The sequence below is a fragment of the Typopeltis vanoorti genome, chromosome 14, assembly GCF_054136105.1.
Source record: "Typopeltis vanoorti isolate ZY-2024b chromosome 14, IOZ_Tvanoo_1.0, whole genome shotgun sequence".
NCBI lineage: Eukaryota > Metazoa > Arthropoda > Arachnida > Uropygi > Thelyphonidae > Typopeltis > Typopeltis vanoorti.
The window spans coordinates 97,413,845-97,435,657 of record NC_143562.1 but is presented as its reverse complement, the minus strand read 5'-3'; the positions used below and the strand labels follow the sequence as shown (position 1 = coordinate 97,435,657).

Here is a 21,813-nt window from a genome sequence, read left to right as displayed (position 1 = left end):
CAGGTCTGACCTTTTTTTTTTAGAATCAGCATCAGTTATGATACACAATCCTAACCTCATTAAGTATGGTTGCAATAATTTCCCTAAGATCTGGGAAACAACCTAACTGAGTACTGTATGTATCTTACATAGTAGTAATTTGTGCTCTGAAGATGCTCATTTGAAATTGAGTGAAATGTTAGTACCTAGATAAATTAATTATAGACTTATTCTGTTTCTACTGTAAAGCAGTAATATGAATAACCATTATTATTATTACGGGCAACTCCAAGGAGTCCTTAGACTCATTGATGGAGGTCCAACATCATGTCAAGAACAACTATTCAGTATTTACACAGTATCTATCATACTTCACCTTGAACTCATTTACAGTCATGGCACCCACAACAGACTCTGGCAGCTTATTCCACTCAATCACCACTCTCCAAGTAAAAAACCTAGCTCTAACACCCTTGTTAACCATACTCTTGCCCAGCTTCCATGTATGGCCCCTAGTCCTCCCACCACCTGTCCTATTCTCAAAAATATCTTCTGAATTAATCTTATAGAAACCCTTCAGTAATTTGAATGTCTCAATCACATCACCCCTTTTCCACCTATCAACCAATTTCTGCAACCCACAAATCTTCAACCTGTTCTCATAAGGTTCATTCCACAGTCCTGCTATAATCTTGGTCACTCGTCTCTGAATCCTCTCCACCTCCTCTCCATCAAGAAGAAATCCTGGCACCCATATCTGCGCACAGTAGCCAGATGGGGTCTTATCAAGGCACGATACAGAGGAACAATAACCTGTTTGTCTCTGCTTCTTAAAGTATTTTTCAGCAGCCAAGTGATTTGATGAGCTAATTTAACCACTTTTACGATGTACCCCCTAAACTTCAACTCCCTATCCACCAACACTCACAAATCCCTGGCCTCGTCAATCTCCTAGAGTACAGTTCCACCAATGTGATATACTGCTGCTAAACTTTTCACCCCAAAATGCATAACCTTACATTTTGCCACATTAAATTGACATCCATTCTCCTTAGCCCAGTCCTCCAAACTATCCAAATCATCCTGCAAAATTTTGACATCCTGTGCACTCACTATTGCTCTACCCAACTTTGCATCATCAGCAAACAAATGAACAGTTCCTCTCATATCCTTTTCTATATAACAGAAACGGTCCAAGAACAGAACCCTGTGGCACACCACTAGTCACAGGCCTTCTTTTGGACTCTACTACTGAATAAACCACTCTGATATCTCTCCATCATCCACACTCCTATCCATCTCACCAACTCTATATCCATCCCCATATGCTGCAGTTTACTGATTAGAATTCCATCTGGTATCCTGTCAAAGGCCTTAGCAAGGTCCAGTAGAATCACTGTAAATCCATTACTCTTATCCAGTTCAGCCGTCACTGTGTTATAAAACGTGAGCAAGTTACTGAGGCATAATCTACCCTTCACAAAACCATGCTGTCCCCCATACAGTATCCCATTTTCATCTATCCAATCCTGTATTTTCCTCCTGACTATTTTCTCCAAGACCTTGACAATGATTCCTGATATGCTGATCGGTTGGTAATTTACAACAGCAGTCTTGGAGCCTCCTTTATGCAGTGGAACTATTTCCCCCCCCCCCCCCCCGGGACTAACCCAGACCCGAGACTCAAATTAAACAAAATGGTCAAGGGCGCTGACAATTCTTTAGCTGCTTCACATACGACATGAGCTGGTATACCATCCAATCCCACAGATATATTAACATTGAGGTTTTGTAATAGACTATTCACCTCCACTTCATTCACCACAATTCCTGTATAAGCTGTTGGTTCCTTCATTCCTGTAATATCATCACCTGGATGATATACTCTTGCAAAGTGCTCACATAGTAATTCCACTATATCAAGTGATTATACAGGAATTGTGGTGAGTGACCATCGGCATTCTTTAAAATCATTCTGCCACATACATTTTTTCTTTTACTTGCAACATATCGAAAAAACTGTTTGGGATTCTCTTTACCCTGCATAGCTAATGTTCTTTCATAATCCACTTTTGCTTTTCTTTCCGCACTCATTATCCTTCTTGCCTGCACTTTATACCGTTCATGTGCCTGCCAGTCACCTTTCTCCTTAAATTCCCTCCACAGTTGTTTCTTTTTTTGCAGCTCAAACTTAATGGTGTTACTCATCCATTTAACCCCTACTTATTATTCGGACTCTAGACATACAGTCAGTCACCTGCAAACATTCTTAACCACCTCTCATGCACTATCAACATCCATCCCTTGCAGTTTTACATGACATGGCACTGAACCAATCCAACTCCTAAGCTTGTCATACTTACCAGCCCAATAATTCCACATGTACAGAACCTAATGGTCTTAATTGTAAATTCCACACCTTTAGCCACCTCCCAAGTCAAGACCCCATGATCACTCTCACCAATTTGTGGCAACATGGTCATATTCATTACAGCCAAATTCTCAGATGCATTACTAAGTCAAGCACTCTCTGACCCCTAGTATTTTCCATTCAATATCAAAGCCAATCATTTGTTTACTTTGGACTTTTGTGACTCAGATTTCATCTCCAGGCAAAGAGTTAATCAATCCACTCTTCCAAGAGAATGGCTCTATCCCAAGAGAATGCTCTGCCTCAACTCATCACTCAACACACTGACCACTTTTACTACCACAATTATCTTTTATTCTTCTCAATAATCTTCTGATATCCATTCTTACAGTTTCCTCGGTACTTCCAACTCTTTTGCTTGCTTACGCCTCATATCCAATGCATCAATCACTCTACTCATTCTGCCTCCAGGAAAACAAACATTGTGCATCCCCTCAATCATCACACCTCTAATAATTGATCTTCATACAACACCACATGCAAGCCATTTGTTCCCTCTTTCATACAGCCATGATTCATTTGAGTTTTCACTCTTCCATACATATCTACAGTTCTCTTCATTTCACTCCACATGCATGTCATCTCTTGCCTCATCTTCATTAACTCTGCTTTTAAATCTTGCATTGCTTTTTCATCATCATCACACTCATTATCTTACAGTTAATTGCACTTTTTTCCCATCAGTCTCACAGCCTTTCTTATCATCAGTCGCAAACATTTCTTCATGATTACTTTCACATGATTTGTGAAAGTAATCATGAAGAATCACCAGCTTGCACTATTTCTTGCCATCCATTTCACTTACTACTTCACCAACTCTGCTTTCAAATCTTGCATCACTTTTTCACCATCATCCACACTCATTATCTAAGTCCACGTTACTTCCTCTCATTCAAACAAGCCTCATGATGGTCCATCAGTATGTCACACTTCCTGCATACCTACAATTCCTCATCTTTCTTATTAAACCTTGCCACATAAACATTTACATCTTCCCAAACATAACTATTACACTCACAGCACTGTGCCACTCTGAAAAAAATCCATGCCTTTCATTTTATTTGTTTTTCACACTGCCTTACACAATATTCTTCCTCTTACTCCTTTTGTCCCAGGGCACTGAAGAAGAAACTAAGAACTTAAAAGAATGCATAGTCTAAAAAACTGATAGTCTTTCATGAATGTTTCTTGTGTATTTTAATAATCTTAAAATAACCAAACAGAAAACTTACCTGAATTATTCCACATCCACTTCCAGAAGCTATTATTTCTAACATGGATGGTATACTAGGAACATGAGTGGTCAGCCATAAAATATCATTACTCTTGTTAAGATGATAATTCACTAAGGGAACACTATTGCCAGCAACAGTGATATCATTGCTGAGGGGCTCTTGACTGATATATCTAGCATAATGAGATAAAGCCTGAAGTGCAACCACAGTATCCTAATTAAAAAAGGCAAGTTAGTTTTAGCTTTAATGAAAAAAAGTTCTATAAGTCAGTTTTCACAGTCTAATACACAGCAAATTTTATTATCTTAAATTCCAGAAAGTATACTCTAAGCATAAAACATCATCATATACTGACTTTGAAAAATTATCAAATTAAAAAAAGCAGTCGCAGAACAGGAGAAAAAAATATATGGAAGGAATACATTATGGATATAATTCAGTAATGGAGATTAATGGAGGCAGAGAAAGGGGTCGAGTCCAAAATTTGAAATATGGAAAGGCAGCTGTAGTAGATGATATATATATGATCAGATATGCTCAAATATAGAGGTGTAATCATTTTAATGTGTCTACTAGTGTGTATATTAAGTGTACTAGTGAAGGTCAGAGAAAGAATACAAACCTGGATTGATGAGAATGGAAATCTTTTGAGATGCAGCATGGGTTTATTAAGGGGAGGTCATGCTTTAATAATATGGTTACATTTTATAATAGGATGACAAGTGTATTATACAAAGGAGATATTTATACAGTGATTTATCTAGATTTTGCTGAAGCATTTGATCAAGTACTGCATGATAAACTACTATTGAAACTGACCAGGATGGGGGATGGATAATCATTTGGTAGCTTGGTTACAGGGATATGGTTGACTGAGAGGAGACAGAGTTATATATGAGGGTGTAGTGTCCCAAAAAAGGAAAGTGATGAGTGAGGTACCACAAGGTTCTCTTCTAGGACCACTGTTGTTTAACTTATTAACTTATATATTTATGATACGGTTCATGGTGAAAGCTGATATTGAGTTCTTTGCTGATGATGCTAAATTAGGAAGAGCAATGTCAGAAAGTTCTAACTGTGTTGTTGTTACAAGAGGATATGAACAGGTTGGTGCTTTTGGATGAAGAAATGGGGATGTCATTTCAGTGCTGCTCAGTGTAAATTAATGCACTTTGACACTAGGAAGTGGAATGAGATTTACTATATTGGAGGAACTTTGCTTTAGGAGATGGAGGAGGCACTGGATCTAGGATCCTGGTGGATAGGGAACTGTAGTTCAGGGGACACATCACGAAAGTTGTAAGAGTTATAAAGATTCCTCTCACCATGATGAGAATCATATTCAGGTTTTTTCCATATGTCTAGTTGAAGGGCAACACATCCTCTTATTCGTACAACTGCAATATGAGGTCCTAGATAAGAAAAGGAAAAGAGATTGTGTTGATTAACCACTGTACTGGCCTGGGACATGTATATACATCCAATAATTACATGGATGTAAAATGTCCATTTATGTCAATATAAACTTTGGATATCATCGAAAAAATGATATGGATATGAAGTGTATATTTTTGATATATTTGTTCTGTGTGAACAGTCAGGTGGTTAAGACATTATAAGATGCAGTTCTCCACATGGGTAATGTGAGCAAAAAAGTAAGAAGTAGATTTTTTGCATAGGAGAGGTTTAACTAGTGATATGCAGCTGTTTGGTAAGATGCTGTTAATGGATGGAAATAGTAGAAGAGTAACTGCTGCAGAAGACACGGTTGAGGTATTCAATGGTCAATTTATAAGGGTATTTCATCCTCATCAGGATGAAATCATGAGAAACTTAAGAGTAGAGGACATAGGAGAGGATAGCTTAATTGTGAGTAAGCAGAAGGTAATTGAAGAAATAAATAACCTTGATGGCAATAAGGCGATAGAATTTGATGACATATCACCATGCATCTTAAGGGAATGTTCAAGGGAATTGGTAGCACATTGGCATGCCTGTTTAATTAGTCTTACAACAGCAGAGGTCCAAGAGAGTAGAAAGTAGGTAAAATTATTCCACTGCATAAAGGTGGTGAGAATTCTGTGGCTACAAATTATAGACCGATCTGTATATCTGAAGTTTTATTGTGGGGAAGATATGTAGAGAGATTGGTGAGAAGTAGGATACAGAAATGGGTTGGTAACAGTAGTCTCTGTGGTTACCAGCATGGGTTTGTTAAAGAGACATGTTTTACTAACTTACTTATGTACTATAACAAGGCGACAAATGTCTTGAACAAGGGAGATTCATATACAGTAGTATACTTAGATTTTCCAAAAGCTTTTGATAGACTACCACACGACATGCTGTTAAATAAATTGACACAGATGAGATTTAATAACAGACTTCTGAATTGGATCAGTGATTGGCTGTTAGATAGAATATCAGAAAGTATATGAGAGTGCAGTATCCCAAAAGAGGAAGGTCACTAGTGGTGTGCTGCAGGGGTCAGTTTTGGAACCACTGTTGTTCAATTTGTATATTAATGATATTGAGATGAGTTTAACTGTCATATGCAGCTGTTTGCAGGTGATACAAAACTGGGGAGATAGGGAGAGAAATGCAGAGTCAAGCAGATGTTGTGCCTTACAGGAGGACTTGAAAAGATTGCATGAATGGGCAGGTAAGTGGAATTATCATTTCAATGTTCCAAAGTGTAAGTTTTGAAATTTGATAAGCAATACTGGGATGCAAAGTATACACTTGGTGGGAAAACTTTGGAGGAAGTGGAGGTGATGAGAGATCTGGGAGCAGTGGTTGAAAACGACCAGAAATTCAGAGGAAACATTGAACAAGTTGTGAACATGTTGGAAGTTTTTTCCACTTGGTTAGACTCATTATTATTATTATTAGACTAATAAATAATAAATTTAGTTTAATCCTTTATCCAAGTGTAAGCAAACAACGTTTGCGCCTGAAATATCTTCAGGACTGAGGCAACTCATAATAAAGGTAGACCAAGCTCTCATCAATCCTTGTCTTAATATCTCCCATAATGCAAAGAAAATCTCCTTGCAGACATGTAAAATGCTATGCATTGAGGGAAGGACCACTACCCATACCCGGTTTTGACCTTTATTGAATGTTTAAGTACAGGTCAAACTCCAAAAACTAAGCATAATGTTCCCCTCAGTAACAGGCTCACCCTGCCACTGAGAAGAACTCTCAGAACCGGTTGGCTCTACACTATGGCAGGCTCACCCCACCACCGAGCAGAGCTGTTCATTTGTCATCTGAGGGGCAACAGCAGTGCCTCATTTAAAACTTCATGGGCTACAGCACTGCCATTCATCACCCAAGCTTCCAACTGGTTTCGACCTTTATTGAGGTCTCGTCAGTGGGAGCCAGACCCAGAAGTGGTGATACTAAAGCAGAAGCAATGGAGAAGTCATATTTACCTATAGGAGTTGCCAAAAGTTGTACCATCTTATTATTAAATTACTCTGGATTTAGAGAAAGATGTTGGAAGTTTTTTCCAGTTGGTTAGACAATAACAAATTTAGTTTAATCCTTTATCCAAGTGTAAGCAAACAAAGTTTGCGCCTGAAGTATCTTCAGGACTGAGGCAACTCGTGGTAAAGGTGGACCTAGCTCTCATCACTCCTTGTCTTAATATCTCTCATAATGCAAAGCACATCTCCTTGCCAACATGTATAATGCTGGAAAGCTATGCATTAAGGGAGGGGCCGCTATCCAGACCAGTTTCTACCTTTATTGCGGTCTCGTCAGTGGGAGCTGACCCAGAAGCAGTGACACTAAGGCAGAAGCAATGGAGAAGTCATATTTACCTACACGAGTTGCCAAAAGGTGTACCACCTTATTATTAAATTACTCTGGATTTAGAGAAAGATGTTGGAAGTTTTTTTCCAGTTGGTTAGACTATAATAAATTTAGTTTAATCCTTTATCCAAGTGTTAGCAAACAAAGTTTGCGCCTGAAGTATCTTCAGGACTGAGGCAACTCGTGGTAAAGGTGCACCAAGCTCTCATCTCTCCTTGTCTTAATATCTTCCTTAATGCAAAGCACATCTCCTTGCAGACATGTATAATGCTATGAATTAAGGGAAGGGCCACTACCCAGACCAGTTTCGACCTTTACTGAGGTCTCTCCAACATCTTTCTCTAAATCCAGAGTAATTTAATAATAATAAGGTGGTACACTTTTGGCAACTCGTATAGGCAAATATGTCTTCCCCATTGCTTCTGCCTTAGTATCACGACCTCTGGGCCTGGCTCCCACTGACAAGACCTCAATAAAGGTCGAAGCCAGTCTGGGTAGTGGCCCTTCCCTTAATGCATAACATTATACATGTCCGCAAGGAGATGTGCTTTGCATTATGGGAGACATTAAGACAAGGAGTGATGAGAACTAAGTCCACCTTTACCACGAGTTGCCTCACTCCTGAAGATACTTCAGGTGCAAACTTTGTTTGCTTACACTTGGATAAAGGATTAAACTAAATTTATTATAGTTTAAGTGGAAAAAAACTTCCTGCATCTTTCTCTAAATCCAGAGTAATTTAATAATACAGGGGTACACCTTTTGGCAACTCTTATAGGTAAATATTACTTGTCCATTGCTTCTGCCTTAGTATCACCACTCCTAGGTCTGGCTCCCACTGACAATCATTGTCATCATCATGCATATCAAGGATTTAGGCCTAGCATGGCCTGTTCTGGCCTTAGAAGTCATCGCTGAATCTTTTAAGAGGATGACCTGGTTTTCTTTTTCCTAATGGCTTGTACTTTAAGGCTTGTTTTGGTAATATTTCTATTTTTATTCTTTCAACATGTTCCATCCATTTATGTTTATATTTTTTAATTTTTCTATTACTGATTCTTGGTTCAATTCTTTTATAATTTCTTCGTTTCTTTTGTGATCAAATAGAATATACTTTGCAGTTTTTCTCATAAACTTCATTTCTGCTGTTATTAATCTTTGTTTGTCTTTTTGTTTTATTGTCCAGATTTCACTCCCATACATTAAGACTGGTAGGGCTAATGTATTGTATACTTTTAGTCTGGTTTGTTTTGAACTAGGTTTGGTTTAAATATAGAGTTAATTACACCTGTTATTTTTAAATATTTTGCAATTTTTAGGTTGATATCATTTTCATTTTCATATGTGATCATACATCCTGGGTAGTTAAATTAATTCACCTGTTCTAAGGTCTTGTTATATATTACTAGTTCATACTGGATCTTGTCCTTTAAAGGCCATAGTTTTTGATTTTTCAGTTGATATTATCATACTGTAATCTTTGGCTATTTCATTTAGATTTAAAATGGCTTTCTCTAAGTTATCTTCAGAATTTGTAATTATTATTTGGTCATCGGCAAAAAGGAGGGTGTTTAAGTTCACTGTAGGAGAAAGTTAAATACTTTGATGGAAATTTTTATTCCATTTTATTATTATTATTATTATTATTATTATTATTTGACACCTCCAGGGAGTTCAAAGACTCATCGAGGGAGGGCACCTGCTGTACAACTCTGTCTCCACCACTCAATCCATTAACTACGCCAACGCCATCTACCAATGACCACCACCACCACTAGTATTTCCACAGACAATCACAAACATCCATGCCCACGGCGGGATTCGAACCCGCAGCCTTTTGGCTGGAGAGCGGATACGCTAACCACTCGGCCAACCAGGCTGGCAATGCTATGAATTATTATTTCATTTAAGTAAATATTAAAAAGTGTTCCTGAGAGGGGACATCCCTGTTGGACCCCTTGCTTTATCTCTCTCGTATATGATAGCTCGTGATTTAATCTTATTTGTATTTGATTATTTTCATATATATACTTCTGATAGCTTTAAGATATTATTTGGTATTTGTCTTTCTTTTAATATGTTAAATAATATGTTTCTTTTAACTTTGTCAAATGCTTTTTCAAAGTCAATAAATGTAATATGTGTTTCTAAATTGTATTCTCTTCTTTTGTCTATTATTAATTTTAGGCAAAAGGCCAGGTCTGTACATGATCGTCCTTTTTTAAATCCATTCTGTATTTCTAAAATAAAGTTTTCGGAATACTTCATTAGTTTGCTATTTAAGATTCTGCTATATATTTTGTAACAGGAATTTAGTATACTGATACCTCTATAGTTTTTAGGGTCATCTCTATTACCTTTTTTAAAGATAGGAATCACAATTGCTTTTTTCTATTCTATTGGGGGGATACCAGTTGAATAAATTTTATTTAAAAATAATAAGAGTCTTTCTTTGAATCTTGTTCCTGCATATTTATATAGTTCTGAACCTAGCTTATCTACTCCAGGTGATTTTCCATTTCTTGTTTCTTTCAGGCAGATTTCTAATTCTTCCTTAGTTATTTCCTATTACTGAGTGAGCACTTTGCAAGAGTATATCATCCAGGTGGTGACATTGCAGAAATGGAAGAACCAGCAGCTTATAAGGGAATTGTGGTGAATGAAGTAGAGGTGAATAGTCTATTACAAAACCTCAATGTCAATTTATCTGTGAATTGGATGGTATACTAGCTCGTGTCGTACGAGAAGCGGCTAAAGAATTGTCAGTGCCTTTGACCATTTTGTTTAATTTGAGACTTGGGTCTGGGTTAGTCCCAAGGGGGTGGAAAGAAGGGAAAATAGTTCCACTGCATAAAGGGGGGTTCCAAGACTGCTGTTGAAAATTACCAGCCGATCAGCATATCAGGAATTGTTGTCAAGGTCTTGGAGAAAATAGCCAAGAGGAAAATACAAAATTGTGTAGATGAAAATGGGATACTGTATGGGGGACAGCATGGTTTTGTGAAGGGTAGATCATGCCTCAGTAATGCCTTTGATAGGATACCACATGGAATTCTAATCAGTAAACTCCAGCATATGAGAATGGATATATGGTTAGTGAGATGGATAGGAGGGTGGTTGATGGAGAGATATCAGAGAGTGGTTTATTCAGGAGTAGAGTCCAAAAGATAGCCTGTGACTAGTGGTGTGCCACAGGATTCTGTTCTTGGACCACTACTGTTTAATTTGTTCATTAACGATATAGGAAAGAATCTGAGAGCAACTGTGCATCTGTTTGCGGATGATGCAAAGTTGGGTAGAGCAATAGTGAATGCTCAGGATGTCAAAATTTTACAGGATGATTTGGATAGTTTGGAGAACTGGGCTAAGGAGAATGGATGTCAATTTAATGTGGAAAAATGTAAGGTTTTGCATTTTGTGATGAAAAGATTAGCAGCAGTATATCACTGGTGAAACTGTACTCCAGGAGATTGACGAGGCCAGGGATTTGGGAGTGTTGGTGGATAGGGAGTTGAAGTTTAGAGGACACATCGCAAAAGTGGCAAAATCAGCTCATCAATAGAGCCTTGAGCCTCTGTATAGAGCCTTGATAAGACCCCATCTAGATTACTGTGCCCAGATATGGATGCCAGGTTTCTTCTTGATGGGGAGGAGGTGGAGAGGATTCAGAGACGAGTGACCAAGATTATAGCAAGCCTGTGGAATGAATCTTATGAGAACAGGTTGAAGATTTGTGGGCTGCAGATATTGGTTGATAGGCAGAATAGGGGTGATATGATTGAGACATTCAAATTACTGAAGGGTTTCTATAAGATTAATTCAGAAGATATTTTTGAGAATAGGACTGGTAGTGGGAGGATTAGGGGCCATCCATGGAAGCTTGGTAAGAGTGTGGTTAGCAAGGGTGTTAGAGCTAGGTTTTTTTACTTGGAGAGTGGTAAATGAGTGGAATAATCTGCCAGAGTCTGTTGTGGGTGCCATGACCGTAAATGAGTTCAAGGTGAAGTATGATAGATACTGTGTGAATACTGAATAGTTGTTCTTGACATGATGTTGGCCCTCCATCGATGAGTCTAAGGACTCCTTGGAGCTGCCCGTAATAATAATAATAGCTCATGATTTAATCTTATTTGTATTTGATTATTTTCATATATACTTATGGCTCCCACTGACGAGACCTCAATAAAGATCGAAACCGGTCTGGGTCTGAGAGGCTCTGCTAGGGGGTAGGTTTTTGCCTGTCTCTGAGTGGAGCCACTGCTGAGATTATGGCTCTGCTTGGTGGTGGTGTGATCCTGCCACTGGGTACAGCCAATGCTGAGAAGTTCTTCTCAGTGACAGGGTGAGCCTGTCACTGAGTGGAACAACCAGAGTTGAGCGATCTTTTGGGATCGTCTTATTTTTAGAGCTCACTTCACCTATATAAAGTTCTGGGTAGTGGCCCTTCTCTTAATGCATATCATTATACATGTCCGCAAGGAGATGTGCTTTCATTATGGGAGATATTAAAACAAGGAGTGATGAGAGCTTGGTCCACCTTTACCTCAAGTTGCCTCAGTCCTGAAGATATTTCAGGCACAAACTTTGTTTGCTTACACTTGGATAAAGGATTAAACGAAATTTATTATAGTCTAACCAAGTGGGAAAAAACTTCCAACATCTTTCTCTAAATCCGGAGTAATTTAGTGATAAGGTGAGACACCTTTTGGCAACTCGTATAGGTAAATATGACTTCTCCATTGCTTCTGCCTTAGTATCTCCACTTCTGGGTCTGGCTCCCATTGATGAGACCTCAATAAAGGTTGAAACTGGTCCTGGGTAGTGGACCTTCCCTTAATGCATAGCATTATACATGTCCGCAAGGAGATGTGCTTTGCATTATGGGAGATATTAAGACAAGGAGTGATGAGAGCTTGATCCACCTTTACCACGAGTTTCCTCAGTCCTGAAAATACTTTGTTTGCTTACACTTGGATAAAGGATTAAACTAAATTTATTAAAGTTGTGAAGATGTCATGTCAGATAATGGCGATGATGCAAAGGACTGTGACATGTAGAAATAAAGAGCTTGTAGTGCTATTGTATAAGGCCTTGATCTGGCTTAATGGATTATTATGTACAGATTTGGTCACTGGATTTTCATGGTGATAAGATATGTTAGAAATGGTCCAGAGTAGATTCTCAAAGGTGGTCGGTCAGTGGTCTTTGGAATATAAAAGCAGATTGAGAGAATGTAAATTGCAAAGCCCCTCATGAATAGGAGGAGTAGGGGGGGGGATGTGATTAAGACATATAAGCCAGTTAGGGGTTGTTATCAGGTTAAAATAGAAAAGAATTTTCACAGAATGAAAGGGGGAAGGAGTAGAACAAGAGGCCATCCCTGGAAATTATATAAGGAGAGTGTGAGCAGAGGAGTGAGAAAGGGGGTTCTTTACATAAAGATTGGTTGGTGAGTGGAATGCATTGCCTGAGTGTGTTGTGAATGTAGGTACATTAAATCAGTTTAAGGCACGGTTGGATGAGCATTGTGTGCAATAGTGTGTACATCTCACGATGAGTCTCTGACTCCGTGGAAGTCAGATGTTAATAATAATAATCCTTATTGGGAGATTTCACAGCTTTTTCACCCTCCCCATTCCCTTGGTTCTGGATTCTCACAACTACCACTTACTCATCCAGAAGGAACTCAGGCAATCAAATCTGAGTAAGCCAAATGGGGTGATATCAGAGTCAATAAAGAGAGTTAGTAACCTACTCATCTCTATTTATCAGTATGCTTTTTCAACATCTAATTATTCTTTTGGATTTTGGTTTAAGCCAATACAATTTGGTTGGCTAAATCCTGCACAGAAATATGCTACCAGATTTCTGCTCATGACATAGACTAGTTATTACTAACATCATGTATCAACAAAAAGATATGCATAAATTCATATTGAGAGAGAGAGAGAGAGAGATGTGAGAAATAAAAGTTTCACTATGTTATTGTTAATAATGATATTTTCATGCTGATTCATAACACAAATATACAGAGGATTTGAAACTGGAAGTGATCCCCATTTAGTTTTGAGCAGAATAAAATTGAATATCATATTGAAAAGAAAAGTGTATAAGAAAGTTTTAAAATAAATCAAAGGTGACCAGCTTTCAGAAATAAACAATAGAATGGAAATATACAAACATTATTTAAGAAGAAATGAAAGAATTTGAAAACAAGAAACAAACCTTGGAGATTCAGTGGCAAACCATAAAGAAAACGTTAACTGATTCAGCAAGAGGTATGTGGTAAGGTTGTCTGCAAGAATAGAAATATAAAAAACTCAGGGATTAAAGAGACAGTAAAGAGAAGAGAGAATTATCAAAATTTCCTGGCAGGCAAGTCAGCTTGTGCACTGAGAGAACATAGAGAAAAATGAAAGAAAGAGAGCACTGTGTAGAACTAGCTAAACAAAAGTCATGAGAAGACTTTGGTAAGAACATCAAGAATAATTATCAGGAAGGTGCTAAAATATTCTGGAGGTTATTATAAAGATTCAGAAATGGAGGAAAAAGTACTGCAATGGAATCAGAATCAGAAATAATATAGGTGACATCAAAACTGAAGATAAAGATATTCTAGGTGTCTGGAGTGATTACTTTGAAACAATACTAAATGAAACCAGCAGTGACAGCAAGGTGATAGAAAACTCCCAAGAGGAATGCAATCAGGAATAGATTTAAATACTTGAAGTAGAAAAAGCCTTCAAATGCAAAATGTAGAAAGGCAGCTGGGATAGATGATATTCAACCAGAAATGCTAAACTATGGACGTCTAAAAGTTTTACAATGGCTATAGCATAAATCAGAGAACCTCTGAATTATACAGGAGGTTGAATTCCCAGATGACTGAATTAGTCTCACTCTACCCAAAAAAAGGGAAATAAAACTTAATGTGATAATTACAGAGTATTTTCTCTCCTGAGTGTTCCTGGTAAGATTTATGCAAGTATCCTGAGAAAAGGTTAAAAAAAATTGTGGCAGAGAAGACTTGAAGAACACCCTGGGTTCAATCCAAATAGAGGTTGTCAGATCCGATTTTCACTTTAACACAAATAGTTGACAAATCATGGGAATATAATAAAGATCTATATTTAAGTTTTGTAGATCTGGAAAAGGCATATGCATGGTGCCAAGAGAAAAGCTGTTCAAAACACTAAGTTATTTGGTGTAAATATGTCTATATTTACACCAAATTAACTAGTCTATATTTGAAATGTAAGTTAGCGGCTAGAATTTAAAGAGGTACAGGAAGATAGTTTGATGTTAAATCAGGTGTGAGATAAGGGTACACATTATCTCCACTGCTATTCATCATTTATATGGATCACATTATGATATAAGGTATTTAACCTGATATCAAAATGGGAGATGTTAATCTCAACTCTTTATGCAGATGATGTTATATTCCTAAATAAATTCAGCATAAGTCAGCTGGATTCACTGACTAAATTGAATAAATATTGTAATAAATTTGAAAAGAGAATCAGCAATAAAAAGAAAAAGACAGTAAAAATAGTGAGTCATGTCAAATATATCAAATATGGTGGCTAAACATTTAATCAATTTAGGCACAATATTTAGCAAAGATGAAATTAAATGTGGAAATAGACAATGGAATTATCAGAGTTGGTATATCATAGGAAATTAACTGAATCAATTTATATAGAATAAGATAGAGATTAGTCAAAACACTAAACTAGCTATATACAAGTCAGTATTCAAACCAATTTTACCATATGGATCTGAGAGCTGGGGTTAGAAATAATGTCTTTGATCAAAGAACAGATACCACAGATATGAGAATTCGGAGAAAGAACTTGACTGTTGTCATTCAGGAATGTGTTAGGTGGCATAGTTACATAAACAGAATGGGAGAGGAAAGGTTAGCAAAAAGTGATAATAAGTGCTTTAAAAGACAGAAATATAAGATCTGATAATATTGGAGTCATGAGAGATAACAGATTAATCTGAAGGAAAATTGCTGATAAGAAGTTAGCAATGATGTAGTTTTTTCATGTGGTACTATCATAATATCCTCTACACCCCTTGAGAGTATCAGAAATTTGATGATTTGTTGTTAATGTGATGTTGTTATAAGAGAATCTGAATAGGTTGCTGCTTTGGGCTGAAGAATAGAGATATTATTTCAATGTTGCTAAGTGTAAGGTTTGGCCAGAGATAATGGAATAAGGTTTACCATTTATTATGATTATTATTATTATTATTTGACACCTCCAGGGAGTCCAAAGACTTATCGAGGGAGGGCACCTGCTCTACAACTCTGTCTCCACCACTGACCTCAACTACACCAACGCCATTTACCGCCGACCACCACCACAAGTTTTTCCATAGACAATCACAAACATCCATGCCCACGGAGGGATTCAAACCTGCAGCCTTATAGCTGAAGAGCAGATATGCTAACCACTTGGCCAGCCAGGCCGGCTAAAAGTTTACGATTACTTGACACCTCCAGGGAATCCAAAGACTCATTGAGGGAGGGCACCTACTCTACAACTCTCTGTCTCCATCACTCAACCTCATCATCTACACCAATGCCATCTACTATCCACCACCATCACTATTATTTTCACAGACAATCACAAACATAGATGCCCATGGCGGGATTCGAACCCGCAGCCTTTTGGCTGGAAAGTGGATGCGCTAACCACTCGGCCAACCAGGCCGGAACTTTGCAGGAACTTTGCTTCGGGAGGTGGGGGCGGCATTGGATCTGAGATCTTTTCACAGATCCAATGCCTGCCCAGAAAACTGCTTCTATAATGTGAAGAACAATGACATGTACAAATAAGGAGATGATAATTGTAGCATTTTGAATAGCTTTTCTCTTGACAGCTTAAAAAAGACATGACACATACCTGTATGGTTATTATATTAAAATAGGTAAGTTTATATCCTATCTTAGGAGCAGAATAGTCCTTTAAATATTTTTCTCAATTAATGTGATAGTTGATAAGTTTGGGAAAAAGTTACAACAGTTAAACTGAAAAAGGTAAGTACCACTATCCTTCATCCACAATCAAGATATCATCCTGATAATGGATTAAGGATATTATTGTCTGTCATAATCTGTATGTACAGAGCCAAAGAAACAAAAACAACATAGCACTTGTTAAAATATTTATTGCATTATGTGAAGTGGTAATTTCATGCATGCATAATTTTCATGACAGCCTTGTTAGGTAAGTGGTTAACATTATCACTTTTCAAAGTGATAATGTTAACCACTTACCTAACAAGGCTGTCATGAAAATTATGCATGTGTGTTAATGTTAAACACACAAGGCTGCAGGTTAAAATTCTACCATAGGAATGTATGTATGTATGTATATGTGTGTGTGTGAGTGAGAGTGAGATATATATATATATATATATATATATATATATATATATATATATATATATATATATATACTGTCATTAGGTGGGAGATGAATTTCATTGCCTGGTGTGACACCACCCTGCTAAAGCAGGGTTTTTGGACTATGTAAAAAAAATATATCTTTAATTAATAATAATAATAATAAAATCCATACTCCATAAATGGTACTAATGTACTATAGGTTTACTAAAACCTTTCATAGATTGAAGTTATGTAAAAAAAATTAATTCACAGATGAATTAATATTCTTGACTTCAATATTTTCTTCAAAATATTTGACATTACAAAATTAAAATAAGGTTCTAACTGAATATTTAAGAATTTATTTACTACATATCTACAGAATTTTTGCATATAATGTACTACTTACTTGAGTAGATACAAATCCGCCATTTTCATTTTGTTGTTTCACTAACCACCTAACCACTGGTGTTGCTCTTTGTAAATTGTGTTCACCTTTAAGTTCCAGAAATGCGAGAATAGCATAAGCAGCTGTCTCAATTGCAATAGCACGATCTGTGATATTATTGCTATTTCTCCAGTATTTCACATCTCCTGAGATAAGTAATTAAAAGTTATTTTTAGTGCTATGTATATTCTAAATGAATAATCTTTGAAACAGTTATAATTAATGTATAAATTACATAGAATATTTCAGGTGCAATGTAAAGTATTCTAAAGAGTTAGCATAAATTACTTGTATGATATCGTTGATATGATGCCAATATATAACTGAACAAAGGCAAGTGAATTTATCATGCAGGATTTTGTTTGCTGCAATGTGTGAGAGGTGTTCACTAGGAAACGTGGAGGATATGAGGGAAAGTAAGACTGGTGAGCTTGTGTATAGTAAGTATATTGAAAGCAGATGCTAGCTGCATGGGGAGAACAAGAAGCATGACAGCAGAGTGGTGGACAGAGTAGTTGAGTGACAGAATGCACCTGAATGGATTTGGAGATATCTGGAGAAAGTGGTTGTTCAGTAAGAGTAAAGAAGTGTAGGGTTAGGGAAACTAACAAACTTTTCCTACTTTCTCATTAAAATGAGTAAGTAGGAGAAGAGTCACTCCTCAGGTTCCAGAAACTGAGTCAGATAGTCAACACACAGTGTAAGGGAAGCCGTGGATCCAAGTGTGAATACACTTGATGCATGGCTTCCAAAAGTTACTGCCAAAAGTTAGAAGCTTTAGTGAGACTTAGTTGACAGAGCATGATACACATGCTCTGTGTATACACATATAGAATGCAAGGGTATGTTATTTTCAGAAGTGTGGGAAGAGCAAGAAGCATGACAGCAGAGTGGCAAACACAACAAGCAGGAAAATGTGAGTGAGAATGTTAGTGTGATTGTAAGTGGTGAAAGCAGGCAAGGATGAACAAAGTATGAGTGATAACATGAAAGCAATCATTCATATAGTGTTCATCCTAGCTTGAAGAATGAAAGGATAGTAATGAAAGAGATGGCAAGTTTACATGGAGTCCTTTACAGGGCAAAACATGAGATAGAAATGTTGGAAAAACACCTGGAAAGTAGTATGGTAAAGAAGTAAAAGAAGGAAGAGATGGAAGGAAGAGAAAGTAGAGTAAAAAACAGCATGGAAAGGAAGAGAAGTTTAGCTAATTATAGCAGAAACATTGAAGCCAAAAATATAGTAGGAGATTCACCAGGGGACAGGGAAACAGAAGTCAAGTAATATTTCAACTAATTGGTTATAGAAACCAATAGCATGAAATTGTTGTTAATATAGGCCAGGATCTATAAGGAGACTTCAACTATAGCAACATACATTGGGAGAAAGAATTTTCACAGGGAAAGAAGGAAATAGAATTTATGCAGCTGATAAGAGATAATTACTAAGACAACATGTAATAGAGGGGTCTCAGGGTTTGAGAGGGCTAGATCTTGTGAGAGAAACAGAGTACTTGTCAATAACCAAGGTAGCCACATTCTTCCAACTAAGAAAGTGTTTATGCATTTTTTATTTATTCTTATTCTTCAGAATAAATAAAAAAATTAATGAATAAATAAATAAATTATTCTTAAGAAAGATCTCCACGGAGTCAGTACTCATCAAAGGAGTCCATCAGGGGCATATATTCAGAATGTGTTAGGTGTGCAGCGCTCACCCACAGAATAGCAATATCGTTGATTTTATATTTTTGCATTTATTCCTGTTAAAGTCTCCCCAACTGTTTCCTGAATAGATCTTGTTGATTCCTAAAACAATATACTAATGCTTCATGCATGCCATTTATGAAACATTAGTACATTAGTAAATTAGTAAAGTAATTGTGTTTTGTGATGCAATGTTTATGTAACTTCACCACATAAATAATTGCATCACATTCACATTAATAGCATGGGTGTGCAATCCAAATATAGATACCTTTGAGCCCTTTGTACAGATTTACAGATGGCACAGCAGGTCAAATTCTTAGTGTTCCAGTGGTTTAAGACCTCCCAGAAGGCAAGGTAGGATGTGCGCTGAGATAATAGCACCAAGAAATCAGTGGGGCAATAATTGGTTATTGTGTCAACCAATCCAATCAGACATTGTAATTTTTCATGGGTTGCTGCTTTTTGTTTTCTGAGTTTCATCTGTTTTGCATGTGTTAAGCGTGAACTGACATGTTTAGGACACTGATATTACTATTATTATTATTCAGGCCTCCATGGAGTCAAAAGACTCATCGTGGGAGGTCCTTTCTAAGAACATAAAGTCTGTCAAGACTCATCGAGGGTAGGTCCCCCTTAAGAAACACAAAGTCTATCATACCACTCCTTAAACTCATTGACCGTTCTCGCTCTCACCACTCCATCAGGCAATGCAATCCACGGTTCAACCACCCTCCAAAGAAACCACTCCTCACCCTCTTGCTCACAGTTTCCTTTTGTAACTTCCAGGGATGGCCTCTTGTAATCACTCCTTCCTGCTGTTCAACTGTTCAACTGCTGTTCCTGCTGTTGACACTGGGGAGTTCTTTCGCTTGAACCAAGCGAAAGAACTCCCCAGTGTCAACCCTGTAACCACCTCTCAACAGTTTAAAAGTCTCAATCATATCACCTCTCCTTCTTCTATCCACCAAACTCTGTAGTCCACATTCCCTCAGCCGATCCTCATAACCAAAATTGTACAGTCCTGAAACCATCTTTGTCATCCGTCTTTGTACCGTTTCCACAGTTAATTTATCTCCTTCAAATCCTGGGGACCAGATCTGAGAACGATAGTCTAAGTGTGGTCTGATCAGAGACTTATACAACGGAATGATAACCCTTTTATCTCTGCAGGTCAGTGTCCTTCTCATAATTGCAGCAATCCTCTGTGTTACCTTCACCACCTTTGCAACATGTCCCCTAAATTTCAGGTTTCTATCAATCATCAACCCCAGATCTCTTGCCTCCCCTACTTCCTCCAGTATAACTCCTCCCATAGATTATGCAGCATCTCATCGATGTTTCCCAAACCTCAAGACCTTACATTTTGCTGCATTAAACTGACACCCCCATTCATTTGCCCATCTATCTAGCTTATTCAAATCCTCTTGCAGGGCTACCACATCTGCACTATTACTAATAATCCTTCCCAGCTTTGCATCATCTGCAAACAACTGAATATCCCCTTGCAATCCACTGGCAATGTCACTGATATAAAGGTTAAACAATATAGGTCCTAGTAATGAGCCCTGTGGGACCCCAATTGTAACCCTCTGCCTCTTTGAAACTGCTCCACCATACCCAACTTTCTGATACCTATCTGACAGTTAATCCTGAATCCAGTTGACCAATCTGACATCCAGATTGGTCAAGCTGCAACTTAAATATCAGCTTATCATGTGGCACCCTGTCAAATGCCTTCGCTAAGTCTAAGAAAATTGCAGTATATGCCTTTCCTTCATCTAATGTTCTTGTAACTTTATTATAAAAGGCTAGCATATTGCTAAAACAAGAGCGCCCTTTCACAAATCCATGTTGACTCTCACAGATAACATTACCCTCATCTGCCCAATGCTGTATACAGTCCCTCACTACTTTCCCCAAGATCTTAACAACTACTGATGACACACAAACTGGCCTATAATTAGACACTTCCAGTCTGTTATCACCCTTATGCAATGGCACTATCTTACCTTCCTTCCATTCCCTGGGCACCTTTCCCGCAGCCAGACTTTCATTGAAAAGCTAGGTTAAAGGCACTGTCAGTTCTCTAGCACATTCTCTCAAAACTCATGGTGAAATACCATCCAGTCCCAAAGCTTTACTGACATCCAGATTATTCAGTATCTGAAACACACTCTCCTCCTGTACCTCTAAACCTTGAACCTGCTCTATCCCTGTAGCATTAAAACTGACTCCTCTAGGATGAAATACTCCAATAAAGTGTTCATTGAACAATTCCACTATGTCCTCTGCATCAGTCACTCTATTCCCATTTTTATCCCACAATATCATTCTTCCACAGTCATTTCTCCTCTTACTGGCCACATAGCTAAAAAATTCCCTAGGATTTTCTTTGGATCTTAGGGCCAATCTCCTCTCGTATTCCAGTTTCGCTTTCCTTATCACACTAGTCACTCGTCTGGCCTGTGTCTTATATTCTTTATGCATCTTCTCTTCACCTGTCTCCTTATATCTCTTCCATAGCCTCTTTTTCTCATCCAATTCCTGTTTAATATTGTTTGTCATCCACTTTATTCCAAATTGTGTCTTCTTCTTCACTCGTGGTATACAACTTACCATTGCTGCTAACAAATATTCTTTCACAATTTCCCACTCACTAATGATATCCTGGCCTTCCAATTCCTCCCTCCATGAAACTTCCTGAAGTTGATGTCTAAGGCTATTATAATCACCTGCTTTATAATTCCACATAAGTTCCCGTCTGTTTGATACTCCTGCATGTCTATTC

At 37.6% G+C, this 21,813-nt stretch overlaps 1 protein-coding gene across 1 annotated transcript in view; it reads right to left on the bottom strand.

The window, feature by feature from the left end:
* Positions 1-21,813, bottom strand: part of LOC150099792 (alpha-2-macroglobulin-P-like) — a 524,250-nt gene that overhangs the window by 84,504 nt on the left and 417,933 nt on the right. Inside the window, exons 26-27 of the mRNA XM_090403491.1 lie at positions 17,277-17,461; positions 3,643-3,858 (exon numbers count right to left, since the gene is read on the bottom strand). Of these exons, the coding sequence (XP_090259617.1) occupies positions 3,643-3,858; positions 17,277-17,461 (401 nt within the window). The remainder of the gene's footprint in view (positions 1-3,642; positions 3,859-17,276; positions 17,462-21,813) is intronic.